A 23,815-nucleotide genomic window follows, 5' to 3' on the forward strand; every position below is an offset into this window, starting at 1 on the left:
ATGAACTTTAACTTTATCTTTAAATTCACACACTCTTGCTGAAAACGTGGATTTCCAACTATGTCCGACCCGGGTGAACCAGCCCCCCCCCCCCCCTCCACTCCACTCCTTTTCACATCCGTTTAACACTGCTTTGTTCCTTCATACACTGAGTGATTATTTGTTTGTTTCTTTATTGCATTTTATTTGGTATTGCTCTGTTTAAAAACAATTATATTTTATTAGGTTAGAATACAAATCTCAGGAAAGAAGTTGGAGATTTATTTATCTAATTAATTATAATTTTTAAGGGCCCTTCAGAGATTCACGGGCCCCTTCTTGGCTCTCTGGGCCCTGGACCGATGTACCGGCTGAACCAAGACTACTGCTTGATATCCTTTGAAGTTGCCGACCATCTCAAATCACGAATTGTAACTTTATCTTTAAATTCATACACTCTTGCTGAAAACATGGAATTTCCTTAATTATGCCCGATCCGGGCCCCCCCTATTCCACATCCTTCCACTACCTCCCCTGCTTCGTTCCTTTTCATGCACTGCTTATTTGTGTCCTGTCCTCTTTTTTTCTTATTCCTTTTTATTACTAAAACAGTTGTCTGTGTTTGTTTCTTTATTGCATTTTTATTTGATATAGGGGGCCCACTTCATCAGGGGCTCGCTTGCCACCGGGCAAGCTGACACCCTGGCCAGTCCGCCACTGCCCACAGACTGCGGCCACGCCGTCACTTCTCCTGCGGCCACCCCTCAGGCCGTGACCTACGTCCACGCTGAACAGCGTCAACCATCAGCACCGGTTGACGCCGTTAAATAGATGTTTTGATTTACGCCAACATGACCCATGGTCACGTCGGCCGGACTTCGGCCCATTCGGCCGGGAGAATACGGGCAGCCCCGGGTCCATAACGTCACGCCGACTTTTTAGCGTTCGGAGACTTTGGGAGACAGCGGGGGCGGGATTCACGCCGGCCCCCGCCGATTCTCCGACCCGGCACAGGGTCAGAGAATCCCGCCCAGAAGTGTGAACATTTGAAAGACATAGGGCTGGATTCTCTGATCCTGCGGCTATGTCTTAAGCCCAGAAAGTCTGCACCCCCCCCCCCCCCCCCCCCCCCCCCAGCACCGATCCTCCGTTCGGTGGGGGACTAACAGCGGCACAGCGTAAAGCTCCCCTTTACCTGTGTATACGGTCGGAGAATGGCTGGGTCCTTGGCCACACATGCGCACGGCGGCATCCGTGCCGTGTAACATGGTGCGGTCGCATGCGGCTAGGCCTGCGAAAAACTGCCGCCCTGTAGCCAATCTTGCCGCCCACGGGCCACCACCCACCAGTACCCCCAGCCCTTGCCAAAGCCTTTCGCCCACCCGCGAAATGGCTTCCACCGATTATGGCGGCGCTGGACTCAGTCCTCAGTTGCCAAGCGGGGTTCCCGAATGGTGTGAGCAAACGTGCCCCACACCATTGGGGACTCAGCCCATCAGGGGCGGAGCATCGGGGAAGGGCCTCAGGTGACGTTCTGAGCCCGTCCATACTGCGTGCAGCGTGCTCCCTGGGTACAAAGTTTTTGAGGGGGCGGAGCATCGCAAAAACAACGCCGCCCCGATTCCGGCATAAACGGGGATTCTCTGGCCGATCGCCGAACATAATTTCGGCATTGGCGATCGGCCATAGAATCCAGCCCATAGTCTTCAAATTCAGAAATGGTGCGAAAAAATAACAAACGGGGAACATTGAAAGAAATCTCTGGAATTACTGAACCGGTTAAAGAAGAAGATGGAGAGTTTGAAAACACCTCAGTATCTTTGAGTAACTGGCAATCTAGATGCAATTGGCATGCATTTAAGCAACAGTTCACGTTGTATGTGGCAGCCTTAGAACTACAAGCACTGCCAGATGAGTGAAAAATAGCGTTAATTGTAAGTGTAGCAGGGCCCCAGGCAATAGGGATTTACAACACATTTGCTTGTGAATAGGAGGCAGGTGGTAAAAGCTTTGATGCCATCATTAAGAAGTTTGATGGGCACTGTACCCCGAAAAAGAACAAAACTTTTGAGCGGTACATGTTTAGAATGCACACGCAAAAGATGGGCGAGTATTTTGATAGCTTTCTTACCGACCTCAAGTTGAAAGCACAAACTTGTAACTTTGCAGTGTTAAAATCCTCGATGGTTTGAGATCAGATTGTCTTCGGAATTAATAATGATACCGTGCGTGAACGGCTCTTACAGGAGAATGAGCTTCAGTTAGAAGACTGAACTCATCGTGGTTGGTTGTGTTTGTGATTGATCCAGTTTGTTAGTATTAGTTTCTAACCCACAGTTTGTTATACAATAATAAATTTGACTAATCTAGAACTAGATGTTCTTTGGTATGCCAACAGTATCCTACTGTTTTCAAGTTGGTGCTCAGTTATGACACTTCCAGTGACTGCCACACAAAGTAATGATAAGAAACCAATAGAACATTAGGATGATTATTGGCATTTACAGTTATCTATGCTTAAAAATGATTTGTTATGTAGTATGGTACTTACTTTCCCAGCTCACACTGCAGCTCTGGAAGCGTAATTGGTGTAGGCTTCTTTGCAATGAGGTTTAGTTCATACCAAAACTCTCCTATGAGGTCTGAGTGGAAGATAACGCTTCAAATAAGAACAGATAAGAAGGTATTTCAAACAATGATTAAGCTTTTGTTATTCATTACATCACTTGTACCATTTTATTGTTTGATGAGAAGCCCAATGTTATTGTTTGAAGTAGACATGCCAATCAATGAGATAACATGCATCAAGTGCTTGCTTACTTCAATTGTTGCGATATCTGAATGTTTGAAATAGTTTTAATCAGGGAAACTAATGGGAAGCTCAAAACACTGGCAATGAAAGCTCAACTGATGGAAACATAATGTTGTAAGTTTCATGCATGTGCTGAGATGTCAGGCAGGTAACTTGAGTTATGAAATTTCCTGACTTGGTAAAATGTACCCCATCAGACCCAGTTTTGGTAGACTGGGGTGGTATAGATGTGGGCCAGCTATCCGTGGAAACATAGAATCTACAGTGCGGAAGGAGGCCATTCGGCCTATCGAATCTGCACCGGCCCTTGGAAAAAGCACCCCATCTAAGCCCACACCTCCACCCTATCCCCGTAACCCAGTAACCCCACCCAATTCTTTTGCACACTAAGGGAAATTTACTACAATGCTACAATTTGTGATGCCCTTACTACAACCCTACAGAAGTGTCAATCAGACTTTAAAGTCTTAATAACAAGAGCTTTAAGCACTTGGCACGTCTTTATCCTGTGCAAATAAACATTGAGCAATTGACAAAACAGAATGCAAATAAAATATTAATCAATATTTAAAAATGAGATTATAACATCTTAAAGCTGTCAATCTATCAAAGTTTCCCCTTTTCTGCACCTGTATCAACACAGTAAAACCTTTTATGAGAGTCTGGGCTCTCAGCCAAGCAAGGGAATACTAATATTAATAGGAATTTTTAAATAAACTTTAAATAGTGTAAAAACACACAATTTGTTGTTAAAATTCAGGTGACGCTACTAAACAAAACATTTGGGAGTTTATGATCTTCATGTATGGAGTGTTTGTTACAGCTACAAACAGGTCTCAGCAATGTTTCCTTGACATTTCTTTCTGCCACTGGCCAATGAGCACTCTATGGGAAACATAGCCTGCAAAGAAAACCCATTCACCATCCCCCTACCCCTTAATTACATGCAGCAGGTAAGGCTAGGGGGCTACATAAGTACCTTGTTGGATGATTCTGCAGCAGAAACCTATCATTGGAACTCAAACCATCCACATCAATTTCCCTCTGTCGACTGATAGACCCATACAGATGACCAAATGAATAACCTCGAGCCAACATTTTATCATTTTAATCGTGGACAAATTCATGGGAGTTTCAGCAATACGTAAACAGGCTCCTTTTTGAGATGGCTATTTCACAGTAACTGTGAAGGATCATTATTTGATTTCTTATATAAGTTATAGAAAATAATATTTGTGACATGTACAGAAATGGAATATATTGTTCCTCTGGATATTCTATCAAGCTACTATTTTTATTTTGGGACAAAATGTTACCACAATCCTAAAGCAATGTTCTTTTCCTCAAATGTTTGCAAAATTAACAGTTCAAAATGTGTTGTTAAAGTAACTTGTCAACGGTTTGACAGCTACCAAATGAATAATCCAGCATTATCTAAGGTGAGGATGTGATCCCTCTTTAAAATATCAAAAAACTAATGGAAAGTATTCAATCTCACTGGAGTAAAGACGTCAGGCAATAGTGACTCAGCCTAACTGGATCTATCCCAAGTATAATTATAGGCAGTGTAAAACAGCAGTGTAAGCGATTCAATAATTATAGTTAATAAGGAACAATCCTTTCAAAAATTGTGAAATCACTTACATTCTTCTAATTGATATATCAAATTACAAACATTTTGCATTATATCAAATACAATTTACTGAAAACCACATTGTATATTTAAAAACAGTAAAATCAGAGCACCTTGAGCAATCACACTATACTAATCTACTTCAACACAGAGAGGGAAGTGGAATATCTCATTACTTTTATTGTGGCAGTTATATTGAGTTTAGATTGTGCAAAGTTCCTCTAGATAGACATGCTGCTTTGTGACACTTGCTTGAGAAAATAAAAATCAACCAAAACTCCGACTACTGTTTACTGGCCAATGACTCTCAGGAGAAAGGTGTGGATGTTGGATAGGATCAAGCTGTGATACTCTTGTGGTTCATTAGCCACTGAGCAGCAGACCCAAAAATGTGAAAATACAGCCATGGGTAAAGCAGTAAAGACACGAGTGTCCTTATAACTGGAAATGCAGTGAGACTGTGCCTTTGGGAAAGGATAGTATAAAGTGGGGGGAAATAAACTTTGCTCACCCTCTGTACTCCCATTAAATGTTTTAATAACAAGCTTTGAACATAAAGCATAAACTGAGAGTAAACTGTTGGTAAGTGCTGAAGTGAATAAACTACAAAGCAAAGCAAAGATTTTTGGTGAGAGTAGAAATTCTGAGGCAAGTAGTGTATAAATTATGTGAAGCGTAAACCGTGGGCTGAATGATCTGTTTCTGTGCTATAAATTCTATATCATTCTGTTTATTTCTATGACTCAATGTGAATGCCATAAATGATGCCTTGCATTCTTGGAAACTTATCCACCTGGTAGATGATTGACAATACAAAACATTAGCAACAGCAGTTTGCGAAGAGCGGAAAGCATAATCAGTGCAATTCAGTGATCATTTTAACCACAATAGGTAGAAGTATGCTATTTCCCCAAGAGCAACTACACTTCAGCATTACTTCATTGACTGATGTGCAGGAAAAAGCACGACATAAAAGCATGTCTTTCTTTCTGTGATGTTACTTGCACCCCAGACTGCATCATACATTATATTCGGCCCATCAAGTCTGCACCGACCCTCTGAAAGAGCACCCCATCCAGGCCCAAACCAAACCCTATCCCTGTAACTCCACTTAGGGGAATTTGGCATAGCCAATCCATCTAACCTGCACATCTTTGGACTGTGGGAGGAAAACGGACCCACACAGACATGGGAAGAATGTGAAAACTCCACACAGACAGCCAGCTGAGGTCGGAATCGAACCCGGGTCCCTGGTGCTGTGCAACAGCTGTGCTAACCACTGTGCCACGATTACTTCACAAAGAATTACTCTTACATCTCCAAGCCCAACATAGCCATTTCTAGGTCAGGTGGAATGTCCATAATCAGCACTACTTTCTGCTACAGGTGTGAACTGGTGGCATCCGGGATTCTGCTGTCGGAGATGGACAGCCAAAAGGTGAAAATTGAAGGAAAACAGCAGCAAGTTAAAAAAAATGATTTGTATTAATATAGCACTTTACATGCCACTGGTTGTCTCAAAGTACCTTTTGAAGCATAGTCACTAATGCAATGTGGGAAAGGCGGCAACCAGTACGCACACAGCCAAGTCCTACAAATGGCAATGTGATAAAGACCAGACAACCTATTTTTGTGATGCTAATTGAGGGACAAATAATGGCCAGTATCAGAGATAATTAGTTGAAAATCCGTAACTTTCACATCCATCCGAGCAAGCAGATGAGTTTAATGTCTCAAGCAAAAGACAGCACCTCCAGCAATGCAGCTCTCCTGCAGTACTGTACTGGAGTGGCAGCCTTGATTTTTGTACCAAAGCCCTGGATTGGGACTTTGACTTTATAACTCTGAGATAACCAACAGAGCTATGGTTGACATAAACAACAGATAACAAAAAGCTCCAGTGCACAAAGTTCAATTCTAGACACACGAACAAGAACATCATTCTTTACCTTTTGACTTGTCACAAGCTATGGAGCATGATTCTCCAGCCTCGTTACGTGCTCGCTTGAGCGAAACCAGGCTGGTGAATAGCGGGACAGGCCGAAAACGAGAACCATGCCAGCCGTCAAACAGTTTGCGGTGCAACCGGCCAGCTCCTATAGACAAAATCGGGATCTCGCCTTAGTGTGGCGAGAAACCAATTGAAAATGAAATGAAATGAATGAAATGAAAATCACTTATTGTCACAAGTAGGCTTCAAATGAAGTTACTATGAAAAGTCCCTAGTCGCCACATTCCGCCGCCTGTTCGGGGAGGCTGGTATGGGAATTGACATGGAGGTGCTGCTGGCCTGCCTTGGTCTGCTTTCAAAGCCAGCGATTTAGCCCTGTGCTAAACCAGCCCCTATCACCACTTAAGCCCCACTTCCATGCAATTAATGAGAGTCACCCCATATCTAATGCCCTTCCGTCATTCAGTGGCCTCCCCAGCAAGTGGTCAGGCTGCCATTGATTAGTACTCCTTTTGAAAAATGTGAACTTGGCAGAAGGACTTCTGTGCGGAGCTGAGGAGGGGAGTAGTCTTCTTTGCTCACAGGCAAAGAGCCTGCGGGTTCTCGGTTTGCAATCCCCAGGGCTCGTTTAGGGTGGGGTCCCTCGGCTGGGGGTGGGGGGCATTCTGCAGGAGTGGGCCGCCATGGGAGGGTGGGGGGGGGAAGATGTTGGGAGGGCAATGGGAGGGGGCAACGGGGGGGGGGGGCAACCGCTCGCAGCACCTCCACGTCAACCTTTGGATCCTGTTTACCCATTCCGGGGCAACCCTTGTCCTTGCCTGTCTACCCCACCAACCTCCCATAATCCCATCGACTACCGAGGCCTCTAGCCATGCGACTGAATGCTATTGCTAATAGGGAATTGGCAATCGTGGTTAATTCAAGTGGATCCTCGTGGGTGGGTGGACCATGTAGCATGTGGGAGTCATTGCCAAGCATCCCAATCACACCTTGATGTCTGGCCACTGTGCTTGAACACTGCAGGTGGCAGCAGCCAACCTTCAAACACCCAGTTGTGGGTGAGCTTTTCCTGAGGAGACACAGTGAGGGCATCATTAGCCACATGCGTGGTGGGAGGAAGGATGGGTTGGGAGGGGTTAAAGGGGCAGGGGGTGGAGGAAGGGTTGGTGGGGTTGAAGGGAGTAGATGCTCCCGTGGAGGGGGGCTTTGGTGTCTACTGACTCGTGCTGCCCGGTGTAGGTCATTGACCTTCTTCCAGCACTGGAGGCCAGTCCTCCTGGTCACACTCCCCGGACTCACTGCCGCCGCCACCCCATCCCAGGCAGCACTGGCTGCCCTATGGCTATCCCTCCTGGACCCTTGGGGGAACAGTACATCCCTCCTGGCCTCCATGGCTTCTAGCAGCCTCCCTAGGTCAACTTTCCCTAATCTTGGGTCTCCTCAGCACCATTGTTGCGAGCTGGCTAGGGCTGGCTCAGCAAGTGCAGCTTAAGTGCTGCCTGACCTTGTTAGTGGGGGGGCTGGCGAGTGCATTGCCAGCGAATCAGCTCTTGATGCCTCATTAAGTGGACCAATTAACATTGAGTAGTATTACCAGCCTTGTTGGGTCAAGAAGCACATGGCAATTCCCCCTCGCTTCAACACTTAGAAAACTTTCCGGAGAATCGCGCCCATGGTTTGAGTTTATATCTTAGTGATAGCCTCACGGAAACTGATAGAAATACAAACACTGTTAATTCCTCTCAGTGATATAATAGAGACTAATTTTTATATTTAATTTGAGCTATTTACTCATTTTTCCAAATGGACATTAGCCATCAGACAAAAGGTGTGACTGGAATGAAAGATGGACAAAGGGCGTGAATGAAATTCAAGGATTTCCCACACCTAAACCCGCCTCACATTGTCAGTTAAAATTCTGCCCATTGTGTTGAATTCTGGGCACCACGCCTTTGAAGAAGCTGAAAGCTTTGGAGAGAGTACAGAAGTGATTTACTCATAGGATTCCAGGTATGAGGTATTACAGTTATCGGATAGACTAGGGAAGCTGGGCTTGCTCTCTTTAGAGCAGTGAAAGTTAACCAGAGATTCACTATAGGCGTTTACAATTATAAAGGGTTTAGATACAGTAAATAAAGAGATGCCGTTTTCAGTGGCTGAGGAATTGATCGCCAGAAGGCACAAATTTAAGGTGATTCATCAAAGAACCAGAGGCAAACTGAGGAAAAAGCATTTTCAATAACAAGTAGATAGAATTTGGAATGCACTACCTGGTGGAGGGTGGAGGACACAGATTTAGCAGTAGCCTTCAACAGGAAATTGGTTGAAAAATTAAAGAAGAAAACAATTGCAGTGCTATGAGGAAGGAGCGGAGGAGTGGGACCAGAGAGATTGCTCTTCAAAAGTGTCGTCACAGACTCAATGAGGGAAATAGCCTCCTGTACTCTACTCCCAAATAAGAATTGAGGCCAAAACCCTCCATTCTAGCCCTCATTCATGGAAACATTAAGTAAGTGTGATGAACGGTATTAATAACTGCTGTAAACGGTACCTGACCTTTAATACCTTGCCCCTTTAAGAGGCTTGGAACCCTGGGGGACTCCGCCTCTGGCTACGCCCCCAGGAAATGGTATATAGGATAAGGCTCCATCTGGTGAGCACACTTCTCTCGGATGTTGTTCAGTTCTCTGTAGATTAAAGCCTTTTGTTTACCGACCTCGCTCTCGCGTCATAATTGAGGGTGCCTCAGTAAGCTTTAACTCAGTTTCAGGCATCAAAGGCATGCGTGACAATGGAGCACGGCATCTTTTGGGTGAAACATTAAATCAATGTCCTGCCTGATCTCCCATGGTCGGAAAGGATCCCATGATTTTGAAAAAGTTCGGGGGAGTTATTCCTGGTGTACTGACCAATATTTGTCTCTCAAACAACATCACCATAAACAGATAATCAGGTCTTAACCTCATTGTTGTTTGTAGGACTCTGCTGTGAGCAACACTGACTCCTACATTTACTACATTATCATGGTGCTTAACACTTGAAAACTCCTTCCTCCATTGGCTATAAAGCACATTGAGAAGGCATGAGTTTATGAAAAGCACCATGTAAATGCAAGTCTTTCTTTACGTTCATTAGATTCCATGCAATTTACATCAAAAACAGCCGGAGATTAATCAGGGCCTCTTCGTCAACAAAGCTCTCCTCCACATTAAACTATCCAAGTCATTGATTGGAGTGGTGCAAAGGACCAATATGATTGCATGAGCACAACAGCATCCTACCAGTTCCCACTCCTTGCACCACACTGATGATAATATGTACTTATAGTGTGTTTAGCTATTAATTGAGATTAAAGCAGTGATGGGCAACCTGAGCTAGTGAGTGGGCCCCATGAGTGGCCCTTCTTCATCTCAGTGGGTCGCAAGATTGAAATCAGACATATTTACAAACTTGAATAAGTTTGAATGCATTTAATGATCGCCTAATATTTCATAACATTTTATAGAAAATGCTTAATCATTCAAATATTAATAGAACTGTCATCAACTTCAAGTGGTTAAGTGCTTGATTGGGTGCTGAGGGAATGCACGGCTCTCACAGTCAATGTTATGTGTAATCAACACTCAACTCACTTCATGAACCCTTGCGTTATGTGTGTATCACTTCAGTCATACTGGAAGGAAAAAATCTATGTGGATGGTAACCTGCGCATTGTGTAACTCGGTACGTCGGCAACAGCCAACAAAGTGCCTTCAGGCTGCATCCAGAACCCAGATGGGTCATATGTGGCCTCCGGGCCGCAGGTTGCTTACTACTAGGTTAGAAGCATACAGGAAAGGGCATACTTACTTTGTGCTGCTCTATTTAATTGGGTGCTGAAGACTTTCATAGCCTTTTAGGGTCAAGAGGTTGATGTGATGCCTATGTATTCAAGGGTGAGCACTGAAATGAAGATTTATCATTTATTTGGAGGTGGGGTGAAGGATTTATGGCAGTGGTATAATAGCAGACTGAATAGATGTGAACACTTAATTGGTAAGTTGCTATTTGGTGTTTCTTGCAGCTGTCACCAAGGACATTGGATGAGTCCTGGATATTGCAAGTGCTCCAGTAATTTGAGAATGACAAGAAAGATGAAAATATTGTTTTGATCTGTCCATTTTAATTTGGAAAAGTCTTGCAACACCACACATATCCCAACACTCCTAATCCATCTCTTCCCCCGCTGCACATGCTTCTCCTTCAGTCACAAAGTGACACTGTAACACAGCTCCTTCCACTTCCAATCAGACACTTAACACCCACTAGTGTCCTCAGAACTGGCACAAATATGCTACTGATACCTTGTTACAACTGGAATGCATTTAAATGTTCTATAAACTTATTTCACAGTAGATGCATTTTCTTGCACACCTCCCCCTCTTGCTCACACCTTGATGCTCCTTCTCAGCATCCACCTTATAAGAAGCTGAAGCATACATTTTCACCAGCCTTTCAAGTAACACACATTAATTTACTCCCACTCTCTTTGCAAGACAAGCTGGCAAGCAACAAAGGGGGGTCAGAACCTAAAGGAAAGGTGAGGGAACAATCAAACCTTCATTCGTATGGAAAATGCCGCCATGGAAATTGTTGGCGCAAGGCAGATGCAATGTATTGGGTATGCCAGGCCTGGAGGCCAAGTACTGCTGGGTGCTAGTCTGTTTCCTTTAACTTTTTTGGAGCTGTGTTACACTGACACTGATCAGCTATTGCTTTCCATTCCCAAGTCTAGCCTAGGGCATGGACTCTGAACCCATGAGACACAATGGGACAATCTACCAGATGATATGGTGGCATACTTGGACTTACCCTCATCTTTCCAAGAATTATAAATTGATACCTGATTAGGTTGAATAATTTTTTGGACTTGAGCATCATTGGCAAGGCCAGCATTTATTGCCTATCCCTACCATTGAGAGGGCGGTGAATCATTTGGCTACTGCAGATTTGTGAATGTAGTACTCCTACAATGCTGTTTAGCAGGAACTTACAGTATTTTGACCGAATAACATTGAAGGAATGGTGGAATATTTCGGAGTCAGGATGATGAGTAACTGAAACAGCTTAAAGGGTTAGGGAGACCAGTGAAAAGAGCGCGTTTGAAGAGTTTAAAAGCTGATATAGTGATGCTGCAAGAGACACATCTGAAGGTGAAGGACCAGATGAGGCTTAGGAATGGCTGGGTGAGCCAGGTATTTCGTTCGGGGTTTGATAGTAAGGCTCAGGGATGGGGGGGGGGGGGCAATTTTCGTGGGTAAGTGGGTGAGGTTACAAGTGGAGAGGTGGTGACAGATCGGGGGGCAGGTACATGATTGTAATGGGTGCGTTGGAGGGGAAGTTGATGGCGTTGGCTAGCGTATATCCTCCCAATTTAGATGTCACAAGGTTCGTGAAGAGAACATTGACTGCCATTCCGAATCTGAATACCCATGAGTTTATAGTGGGGGAGGGGATTGGAATACAGTGCTGGAGCTAGGGGTGGGCAGGCCCCAGCCTTGCTCACTGACCCCATTGTGGGAGGGTGCATTGGCCCGGACTCATGAGAGAGATGGGGGGGGGGGGTGTTGATCCGTGGAGATTTTCACACCCCACGGACTGGGAGTATTCATTTTTTTCTCCGGTTCACGAGGTCTTCTCAAGGTATGACTTTTTTGTACTGAGGAAGGCATTATTGGCCTCAGCACAATTCGGCAATTGTGATCTCGGATCATGGTCCGCATTCGATGGACGTGGTACTGGAAAAGGAGGCTGCCGAGAAGCCAGGGTGGAGGGTGGATGTGGGGTTCAACTGCATGGGGGAGGTCTCGCCATTGGTGGTTTCGGAGGCTCTGAAGGTGGCGGTGAGGAGAGAGGTGATCTTGTTTAGGGCCAAGGTGGATATGGAGGACAGAGAGAAACGCCAATGGTTGGTAAAGAGATTTTGGAGGTGGAGGGAAGGTATGTGGGGGGACCTGGATCCGGGCAAAGAGGAAGGAGATGAAGGCGAGGTTCGACCTACTGTCCACGGGGAAAGTGGTGTGTCAGTTGAGAAGGGCAACGGGGACTGTTTATGAATACAGGGAGAAGGCAGGGCATTTGTTGGCAGTCACCTTTGTAGGCTGTGGTGAGGGAGATAAGATTCAGGATAAAACAGGGCAGTTGGTTATGGCTCCAGAACAGATCACTAAGGTGTTTCAGGAGTTTTCTATGGACTTGTGTAAGTCAGAGCCACCATAGGATGAGTGGGAGGTGAAGGTGTTCCTGGGGGTGTTAGAATGGCCGAGATTGGGAGAGGTGGAAGAGCAGGGCTGGAGGAGCTGATGGTGGCAGAGGAAGTGAAGGTGCCAATCGGAAAGATGCTGGCAGGGATAGGTTCCCCTGTTGGATTTTATAAAAAATTTAAGGATAAGCTAGCGGCGTTGATGGTGGAAATGTTAACTGACGCGATGGGTAGGGGGTTCTTGCCAAAAACAATGGGGCAGGCCTCGATCTCGTTGAATGGAGTGTGGGTCATACAGCGCCATATCTCTGCTGAATGTGGATCCAAGATATTGGCAAAGGTGCTGCTGTTAAGGTTGGAGATGTGCCTTCCGGGGGTCATTGAGAAGGACCAGACTGGGTTCGTCAAGGGCAGACAGTTGTTATTTAACGTGAGGAGGCTGCTGAATGTGTTGCTTTCTCCGGTAGAGGGAAGGGAGGTGGTGCCATTAGATCTGTAGAAGGCATTTGATCGGGTGGAGTGGAGTTATCGATGGCGGTGTTGGAGAAATTTGGGATTGGCTGAAGTTTGTGGCATGGGTGCAGTTGCTGTATAAGGAGCATGCGCAGAATAATATGAACTCAGGGTATTTTAAATTGCATTGGGGAACGCGTCAGGGTGCCCCATGTCCCCTGCCCCTCTTCTGTTTGCATTGGCTAAAGAGCTCTTGGCCATTGCGCTGAGGAGACTGGATTTGTGGAATTGTAGAAGGGGATAATGAGGGAGGGGGGGGATGAGCATGGAATGCCCTTGTGTGCGGGTCGTCTTGTTGCAATTGTACAAGGCAATGGTAGACCACACATGCGATACTGTGTTCAGTTCTGTCACCCTATTATAGGAAAGGTATTCTCCGCTACCGGGACTAAATGCCTGCGCCGTCGTGAACGCTGTCGCGTTTCACGACGGCGTGAATAGGGCCCGGGCACAACCTATTCTGGCCCCCACAGGGGGCAGTTCACGCCGCTCCACCTCCTTTCACGGCGCCAAATGGGCGCCACGCCAACCCGCGCATGCGCAGTTGGGGCAGCTCAATCCTGCGCATGCGCAGTTGGGCTGCGCCATCCTGCGCATGCATGGGGAACTTCTTACGCAAGCCGGCCCCTCACCAACAGGTTCCCAGGAGCTAAAGCAGCATCAACATCCCCAAATACTGTGCTATGTTTGCCTACTGAACATTAATTTCTTGGCTGTGATGGCCTAAGGATATGACCTGCAGCATAATATTTGTATTCCCTGCTTGGAGTTTTATATCGCATTTACAGCACAGAAACGACCATTTGGCTTACTTCATCTAGGCTGGTGTTTATGTTCCACACACGCCTCCTCCCACCCTTCTTGATCACACCATCAGTGTAACCTTCAGCTTCTTTCTGTCTCATATGCTTATTAACTTCCTTGAATGTATCTACACTATGGTGACACAGTGGTTAGTATTGCTGCCTTATAGCACCAGGGAACCAGGTTCAATTCCGGCCTTGAGTGACTGCCTGTGTGGAGTTTGCACTTTCTCCCTGTGGCTAAGTGGGTTTCCTCCAGGTGCTCCGGTTTCCTCCCACCTGTCCAAAGATGTGCAGGTTAGGTGGATTGTCCATGCTAAATTGTCCCTCAGTTGTGGTTTCACGGTGCCGAGGACCCTGGTTCGATCCCGGCCCCGAGTTACTGTCCCTGTGGAGTTTGCACATTCTTCTGTGTCTGCATGGGTCTCACACCCACGATTCAAAAGATGGGCAGGATAGATGGTTGGCCACTTAAGTTGCCCTCAATTGGAAAATTGAAAAAAAAAGGTAGGATTACATGGCCAGGGTGGTGTGGTGGTATGATTTGCATAGCTGTCTGGCATTGGTGCAGAACACCGGCTTACCATTGGCCCTGGTCGGTCATGTGGCTCTCGACCGATTGGTTGAGAGGCTGAGTTAACCACGCCTCCAGATTGAGGTATAAATAACAAGAACGCCCGGCGGTCGTCCATTTACTGTAGTCGACCGCAGGGCTAACTTCTAGCTTATTAAAGCCTAACTTTTGTACAGCAACTCGTCTCGCGTTCGACTGATGGTTCATCAGGTGGGGTTTGGGCTTAGCTAAGGTGTTTTGTCAGGGGGTCGGTGCAGACTCGATGGCTGAATGGCCTCCTTCTTCACTGTAGGGATTTTACAGTAGAACCTGGTTACAGCACAGAAGGGCAGGATGGGGCATTCAGCACATCATTCATGTGTCAGTTCTCTACAGCAGTAACTGAGCTAGTCTCACTCACCCAACATTTTCCTGTAGCTTTGAAAAATCTTTTCTCTTCAGATAATTATCTAGTTTCCGTTTGAAAACCACAATTTAATCTGACTCCACCATACTCTCAGGCAGCACATTCCATATCCAAACCAGTTATTGCATAAAGAGATTTTTCCTCATGTAGAGTTTGGCTCTTTTGCTAATCGCCTTAGGGCTCTCGACGTCTGCCGACGGGAACAGTTTCTCCCTATTTATTCTATTCAGACCCCTCATGATTTTGAACGTGTCCAATAAATTTCCTCCCAACCTTCTCTTCTCAAAGGAGAACGGGCCCAGCTTCACCAATCTAACCACATAACTGAAGTCTTTAATCCTGGAAACCATTCTCGTAAATCTTTTCTGCATCCTTTCTAAAACTATCACATCCTTCCCGCTGAGGCAGAACTAATGTTTTATGAAGGATCATAACTTACTTGCCTTTGTACTTTGTGCCTTATTTATAAAATCCAGATAGATCAGATGGTTAAGGAAGCATGTGGCACACTTTCATTTATTAGCTGAGGCATTAAAAAAAGCAAGAAAGTTAGGTTGGAACAATATAAAAAGGGCAGTTAGGCCACAGCTAGAGTACAGCTTGTTGTTCTGCTAACAGCATTACAGGAATGATGTGATCGCACTAGAGAGGGTTCAGAGGAAACGTACAAGGATATTGCCAGGACTGGATAATTTTAGCAAGGAGGTAACATTGTATAAGCTGGGGTGGTTTTCTTTGTATCAGAGGAGGCTCAAGGAATAATTAACTGAGTTTTATCAAAATATGGGATGATTAGGTATAATGCATGGTAAAGATCTATTTCTCTTACCAGATAGGTCAACAAACAGGGGCACAGATTTAAAGTAATTGGTAGAAGCATTAGTAGAAGTTGAGCAAACTTTTATTTCTCTTAAAGAAGTCTGAAACTCACTGCCTGGAAGTGTGACAGAGGCAGAAATCCACAACACATTTAAAATAGACTTGGATATGCACCTGAAATGTTGTAACTTACAAGGCCACATGCCAATTAAAAGTTGGGAAGTGGGATAAGGTTGGAGGGCTCTTTTCTGGCAGCATAGACAGGATCTGCCAAATGTCCTCCTGCTGTCTAACAAATGTCTATGGTTCTGTGAAAAGTAGTCAATGTCTTGGTTCTGTTGTGGTATATTATAGAAATGTTGTTATCTTACCTTCCCATACTTTCGCCAACAATACTTGGAGTGTACCTAGCTTTATATGAAGTAACTTCTTTTGGTTCAATTACCAAACAGGTGTCTCCAGTAATCCCAGCTCCTTTCAGTATAACATCTAGTGCCAAGGACTCTTGAAGAGGATTAGTGATAGGGATGATCACATCAATGACTTCCTAGGTACAAAAATAACAACTTGCTTAACAAAATACTGATAATTGGACACTTAAAGTTTTTTCATTTTAAAGTACTACACAAAACAGGGTAATTAATTGAACATAATACATAGTCTAGCAAGTAATCGGTAAAAATTCAAAGGGATGGTCATTCAAACCAAATTTAAAAGTTGCTTGCAGGTAAGATTTAGGTAAGATAGGAGTGACTCATTGTGACTGCAGCTATTTAATTTAGATAAATGTCATGTTCCTGAAGTTAGGAATTTCATACATTTCTATAATGTGCAGGAGTATCCATTAAAGGTAATGGGTCATAAAAAAGAGATTTAGGAAAGTAGTTGATGACTTAGTAGAAGTATAGAAGTGTGTGAAGCGGCTATTGGGAAAACAAGTAGGAGTTACGCTCAAATGAAAACTAAAAATTCTGTCCTATTGGCCAATGGTCATGAATTTTGTTCATATCTTTGTCATTCATACAGTGGGATTGATTAACATGAAATTTAGTTTGAAAAGCTGAGCACACACTGTAGGGAATCTATCAGCAGGGTGGCAGTGACACAGTGGTTAGCACTGCTGCCTCACAGCGCCAGGGATCCTGGTTCAATTCCAGCCTTGGGTGACTGTGTGGGGCTTTCAATTTCTCTCCATGTCTGCGTGGGTTTCCTCCAAATGTTACGATTTGCTCCCACAGTCAAAAGATGTGCAGGATAGGTGGATTGGCCATGCTAAATAGGCAGCCTGGCACTTACCACCTGCTGTGTCATAACAAAATGTAATAGTCTTGAAGCAAATGAAAGGGGTGAGGGTGAGAAAAATAATAAAAGTGAAGATTTGTGATTGGGTGGAAGACAGGAGAGAATAAATAGAATAAGCGTTGATGGTGCAAGGTCATAGGAAATGATAATGCAACAAATAAAGAAGCAAAACATGTGTCTAGAGAAGGCTTAATGGCACAATGATTAACTGAAAAAACAAAAAAGAAAATTTTTGCGAGAGAAAGAAAACAAAATGAGAGCCGAGGTTACAATTTGAAATTGCAGGATTCAATGAAGAAGTGCCCAGTTACAAAATGAAGTCCTGTTGCTCAAGCTCACATTGAACTTCATTGAATCACTGCAGGAGATCATATACAGAGAGGTCAGAGTGGAGTAAAGGTGGAGAATTGAAAATGACAGGCAATCAGAAGCTCGTTGTTACAATTAGAGTGGATAAATGTGTCTCACAAAGCAGTCATAAATCTGCATATGATCCCATTAATGTTCAGGAGATGACAGTGAATACAGTATTTGAAAGAAGAGCAAGTAATTCACTGTTTTGCCTACAAGGAGTACTTGGGGTGTTGGATGGTGAGAAGGGAAGTGAGCGATGGTGGTTTAGTGGTGAGCATAGCTGCCTTCCAAGCAGTTGACCCGGGTTCGATTCCAGGGGCTGGTTTAGCTCACTCAGCTAAATCGCTGGCTTTTAAAGCAGACCAAGCAGGCCAGCAGCACGGTTCGATTCCCGTACCAGCCTTCCCGGACAGGCGCCGGAATGTGGCGACTAGGGGCTTTTCACAGTAACTTCATTGAAGCCTACTCGTGACAATAAGCGATTTTCATTTTCATTTTCATGGTGAAGGACAGGTGTTGCATCTCATGCGCTTGCATGAGAAGGTGGCATGAGAAGGGAGGATGTGTTGGTGTCAATTGAGGCATGGACTAAGGTGTCATGGATGGATCGGTCCCTTCAGAATGTTGAAAGGGAATGGGACAGGGAGATGTGTTCATGATGGCATAAGGTTGGATGTTACAAAAATGATGGAGGATGAAGGAGAAGTGAGAAAGTACGTGAATTAGAAAGGATATGGTTTAGTGCCCTATCAACCAGGGTGAGGGGACATCCTTAGTTGACAACAAAGGAAAACATGCTGGACGTTCTGGTGTAGAAGTTTGCTTCATCAGAACAGATGTGAAAGAACAGAAAAACAGAATACCTATATGAAGCATGATGTGAGGAAATATAATCAAGGTAGCTGTGGGTGACAATGAGCTTATAGTGAGTATTTGTCAATAGAATACCCTGGAAATGGAGACAAAAAAGTTGAGGAAAGGTAAGGAAGAATTGAACATAAACCATGTGGCAATTCGTGAAGGGTACAAGTTGTAAGCAAAATTGGTGATATTTTCAAGTTCAAGATGAGAGCAGGAAATGGCATTGATTCTGGCATCATTGTACCAGAAACAGAGTGAGGAGGCCTGAGTAGAATTAGACCAAAGAATGTTCCACATATCTGAGAAAAGGCATAGGTAGGACCCTATAGGTTGGATTTCCATAATAACACCATTTAACACCTCCCACAACATTCCAATCAAGTCCAGCCTAAGCTCAAGAAACTGCATCTCATTTTTTGATTAGGCATTGTTGGAGGGCATTTTCTGATACTGGACTATGATATAAATTATAGGTGGCCCTGTAACTACATTTGTGCTCCTATATTACTTTTCAATAGTTCTGATGAGACAAAAGGTACTCATTGGCTTAGATGCCTGTTTAGAAAAAGCAATTTGTAGAAATAGATAGTGTATACACAATGTTTGTTAATATCAGAAAGGACACAAAATGGCTGTTAGCTGTTAAAGCAATACTAAAGACACAAAATGGCCGAACTAGCCACATTCCTGAACAAGAAGTTACAAACTGTGTAAACTACCTTATGAGAACCAGGTGTGGGTATGTATAGGGAGTATTTTAACAGCCGCTGATAACAGCTTCACAGAACAAGGAATGCAGTGTATCATTAGTAAGCTCAAGGTCCACAGCTGCAGACAGGACATATCCTTGTGTTAGTTTTTAATGACTTCTGTATGAAGTTAGGAGCAGGTAAGCCAACACCCACTTTAACCATATATGTGATAACTGGGATGCTGAGAAAATTGATTGACTGCATGTAATGAAGTGTGACGTGAATACAGTTGATTGATTGTATGTAAATAAGAATACATCTAATTCTGCCCTTTGAATCTGTATATTAACCCATGTGAGCCTTGGCTCAAGTGAGAAAGGGTGCTGTCAATAGGCTTCAGAGCCTCAGGCCTTTTGTCCCAGAATTGTGACATAATAAACTGCTTTTTTTTTTAACTTATACTCAGGCCTTCGTGTGAATATTTTCACCTCTAACAGGCATTTTGGATTCAACACAGAGTTGAACAATTTCAGATCGTAACCTCTGTCCCCACTGTGTTTCGTTTTTCATTGCGGATTTTGGTTTTCCTCTCATGATTTTTTTTTGCTTTCAGATGGCAAGAATTTGTGACACTGGCGTTCACCCCTCCTCGAGACACAGATTTTGTTTATTTACTTATCCCTTTACCATTTCTTCAGCTTTGCACCACCAACCTGTGAGTTAATCTCCCTCGCTTTCCAACCAATCACAGGCATTCACTTTCTTTTGCTTTCTGCGCCTACCACCACCCCCCCCCCCCCCCCCCCCCCCCCCCCCCCACGCCCCACACTTGCTTACATCCTGTTATATTTCTAAGTTTTCCTATGATGTTGAGATACCGGCGTTGGACTGGGGTGAGCACAGTAAGAAGTCTTACAACACCAGGTTAAAGTCCAACATGTTTGGCTCAAACACTAGCTTTCGGAGCACTGCTCCTTCCTCAGGTGAGCACCTGAGGAAGGAGCAGTGCTCTGAAAGCTAGTATTTAAAACAAACATGTTGGACTTTAACCTGGTGTTGTAAGACTTCTTACTAAATTTTCCTAGTTCTCAGGTTCTTTCCGACAGATGCTGCCAGACTTGCTGAATATTTCCAACGTTTTCTGCTTTGTTCTTAGATTTCCTGCATTTGCAGTATTTTATTTTTGTATTGGAATAGAATCACATCATAGAATTACAGTGCAGAATGTGGCCATTCGGCCCATCGAGTCTGCACTGGCCCTTGGAATGAGCACCCCTCATAACCCCACACCTCCACCCTATCCCCGTAACCCAGTAAACCCACCTTACCTTCTTGGACACTAAGGGCAATTTTTCATGGCCAATCCACCTAACCCACACATCTTTGGACTGTGGGAGGAAACTGAAGCACCTGAAGGAAACCCACGCACACACGGAGAAAACGTGCAGACTCCACACAGACAGTGACCCAAGCCGGGAATCGAACCTGGGACCCTGGAGCTGTGAAGTAACTGTGCTAATCAATGTGCTACGTGGAATAGTCTGAAAGTGACAAAGATATGGAAGACAATTCAGTGAATCACAGTTCCAATTTGTACCCACTTTACACACCAAGGGGGAAATTGAGGTGGACATTTTGAGGGGGAAGAGTTTTCTTATGTCTCTTTCACCAATTTTACTCACATGACCACCTCTACAATAAGAGTGGATAGGTTTCTTGAAGGAAATTCCAGGCATTTGTATCTTGTTTGCATTCAAAATACTAACGGCGATACTTTTTCCACAAATTTTCCACCATTTTCTGCTTTATTTCAACTGTGCACGATGCTCTTCTGACAGTCCTCCCATATTGCACCCTCCAGAAACTCTATCTCATCTTCTGGCTGTACCTTATCATGCATCTTCTCTAACATGTCAATTACACCTATCCTATACTTGTCCAATTTGATGATTGTCCGTCCCAAATGCCTCAAATTTAAATATATTGGGTGGGATTCTTCATTGGCTGACGTCAAAATCGTGAAACATGATTGGGTGGAGAATAGGTTCTGACGCTAAAATCGTGGCTGGCGCTGATTTGACGCCAAATCGCAATTCTCCATCACCTCGACAATGTAGTCAATGCGGTTCGGAACGCACGTACAATTAACACTGTCTGCATGTCATTAGGGGTCCGACCTGATATTCTCCGGGGCCTCCACGATGCTCCGCCTCCGATGAGCCAAGTTCGCAACGGTGCGGTTCACTTGTGCTTTTAAAAATTGTGAAACCGGTGTTGTGGCTGCTATGGGAGAGAGGGGGTATGGCAAGTGCCCAACATCACCATAGTTTACTGACAGTTGTTCCGCTGGCCGGGAGGACTTCTGCCAGGGCTGGGGGTAGTGGCCAGGAAGTGGACTGTGGGGTCGGGGTGGATGGGCACAGAACACCATTGCCGCAGCCGGCAAGGCAGCTGTGCAGCTGCGCATGCCGCTAACAGCCCACGGTTATCTTAGGGCCATGGGTCATATAGGTGACTCCCCTGGCCACCCCCCAGGTGCCCTCTAGGCCCAGCCAACCCATCAGCTGTATGGGCATGCTCCAATGCAACCAGTGCCATCTTGTTGGCTGGCATGGCATGTGTGGGAGTGAAGTGTGTATATGCGGCTGCAGCTTGTCAGCCTCCTGACTGTCAATCACGGACCCGGCGAATTCCACATCGTTTATCTTTGGAATCGACGTGGCACTGGTGCTAGCCGCTCCACGATTGCTGAATCAATTCAGGTTAGACGACAGTTTTGCTGTCATGAAAATCCATGAATTCTGTGTCGGCGTCAACACTTTGCCTCTGAAATGGAGAATCCCGCCCATTGTCCTTTTGTTTTATTCCATCATTGCCTCATCTATAACTAACCTCAAGCCCAATGATTTCTCTGACTCTGGCCTCTTGACTATCCTCCCTCACTTTGCTGTTAAAAGCTATGCCGTTAGCCACATAGGCTTCACAGTTTGTAATACCCCCCCAACATTCACTGCACCCTTCCAACTCTATCTCTTCCTTTAATGCCCTCCTACAATCCATCTCTTTGGCCAAGCTTTTAGTTACTTTAATATCCTTCATTTTGACTTCGAATCTTTATTTTCATTTTGCCTCTGTAATATACTGAGAGATATTTCTCCACATAAAAGGCACTATAAGAGAATAGGTTGTTATTGCTGAAATGCATTTCTGCTCTTTCCCAGTATTGGCAAACAAACATATCTACAGAATGCTTTTATTTCATGCATTAATACTTACTTTTTAAACAACTGGTCATTAGAAACTTCCTACATTAAAGTTTTAGTTATTAAGCAGAATATATATAAATGAAATACATTTGTTTGGCTAAATCTACTGCTGGGAAGAATAAGAAAAACCCTGCAGGGATGAAGACATTGATCTAAAAATATTAAATTACAGAGAGCTTAATTGAAGGGAATGGATTAGATGCTGTCACTAGGAAACTGAAATAATTAATTTGGATTTGGTGATATTATTCTAAAGTTATTTTTGTGCATGAAGTACATGGAGCTAGAAAAATTATATGAAATAATTACAGTGCCTTCGGAATTATAAAAATAACATTAATATCTTCGGAATACAAAGTTGTGTTTGCTACAAACAACAATCCTTTCCTGATGTATTGCGGCTCAATTGCCTGAGTCACAAGGTTCCAGGTTCAAGTCCCACTCCAGGACTTGAGCGTAAATATCAAACCTGATATTTTCAGTGCAGCACTGTGATGAGATGCAATCTTTTGGATGAGATGTTAAACAGAAAATATGATTTTTCTTCTCAAGAGCCATATTGACTTAAAACTTTGCCTTGGTGAATCTTTCCCCAATGCTGCCAGGCTTGTGAGCGTTTTGATTTTGGATTCCTGGGTAAATCTTTACCCGTCAATCAATCTCACAAAAACATATTGTCCGGTCATTATCATTCTCATTAAAAATGAGAAATTTAAAAAGCTGTATCTTAACATTGTAACTGCAATAAATCTGGGTTACACTGGTTGGAATGTAGATCGCCTGACCATATGAGTTAATGATCACAAACTTCAAGCTAGTCCTTAAAGTTAATAGGATCAATTGGACACCACATTAATGGAAGCAAGTTGTTTTAAAAATCTCATTAGATGTAAACAAAAACTGGACTTGGTATTAGCCATATTAGATGGAACTGCAATTTAGCAAGTGAACACAAATCTTGGGCGCGATTCTCCGCAAATGCGGCGAGTCGTAAAGGCTGCCGTGAAACTGGCCGTGTTTCACGGCAGCCTCCGCGCCCCCTCCCAGGACCCGATTCTCCCCCCCCCCCGGGCGGGGCTAGCAGCGGGGCCCCGTGAAGCACGGCATCGCGGCCTTAGTGACCGTCGCTAAGTCCGCGCGCCAAGCGCCACGACGGCTGACGCGCACGATGATGTCAGCCGCGCATGCGCGGATGACGTCATCATGCAGACGCGTCAAACCTGCGCATGCGCGGGCCATCACACCCCTCAGCCGCCCCGCGGACTGATCCTGCGGGGCAGCAGAACAACAAATAGTGCGCGGGTATCGGACCCGCCACCCTTGGCACGGCCGTGGTGCGGCAGTGCCAATCGGTGCCATGGTTGTCCGGGACGGGCACTTTGCGGACGTTTTCACGAACGCTGAAAGCAGGTGTGATCGCGGCCGTGAAAACGGCCGTAAACTCCGCGTAATTCGGCCCATCAGCCTGCGGAGAATCGCTGTTCGCCGTAAAAAACAGCGAGCAGCGATTCGTGTCGGGGGGCGGCCGGAGGGGGGGGGGGGGGGGGGGGGGGGAAATAGCGGGAGGCCGTGAAAATTGTCGGGAAGGCCCTCCTGCTATTTTCCGACC

General features: G+C 44.8%; 1 protein-coding gene across 4 annotated transcripts in view; it reads right to left on the reverse strand.

Annotated features, from left to right (window-relative positions):
* The window catches only part of LOC119969087 (cilia- and flagella-associated protein 47-like), an 868,530-nt gene that overhangs the window by 201,057 nt on the left and 643,658 nt on the right, over nt 1–23,815 (reverse strand). For all 4 annotated transcript variants that reach the window (XM_038802287.1, XM_038802288.1, XM_038802285.1 and 1 more), the window contains exons 53-54: nt 16,103–16,278; nt 2,531–2,638 (exon numbers count right to left, since the gene is read on the reverse strand). In XM_038802287.1, coding sequence (XP_038658215.1) covers nt 2,531–2,638; nt 16,103–16,278 — 284 coding nt within the window. The remainder of the gene's footprint in view (nt 1–2,530; nt 2,639–16,102; nt 16,279–23,815) is intronic.

Source organism: Scyliorhinus canicula, chromosome 7 (genome assembly GCF_902713615.1).
Source record: "Scyliorhinus canicula chromosome 7, sScyCan1.1, whole genome shotgun sequence".
NCBI classification, from domain to species: Eukaryota; Metazoa; Chordata; class Chondrichthyes; order Carcharhiniformes; family Scyliorhinidae; genus Scyliorhinus; species Scyliorhinus canicula.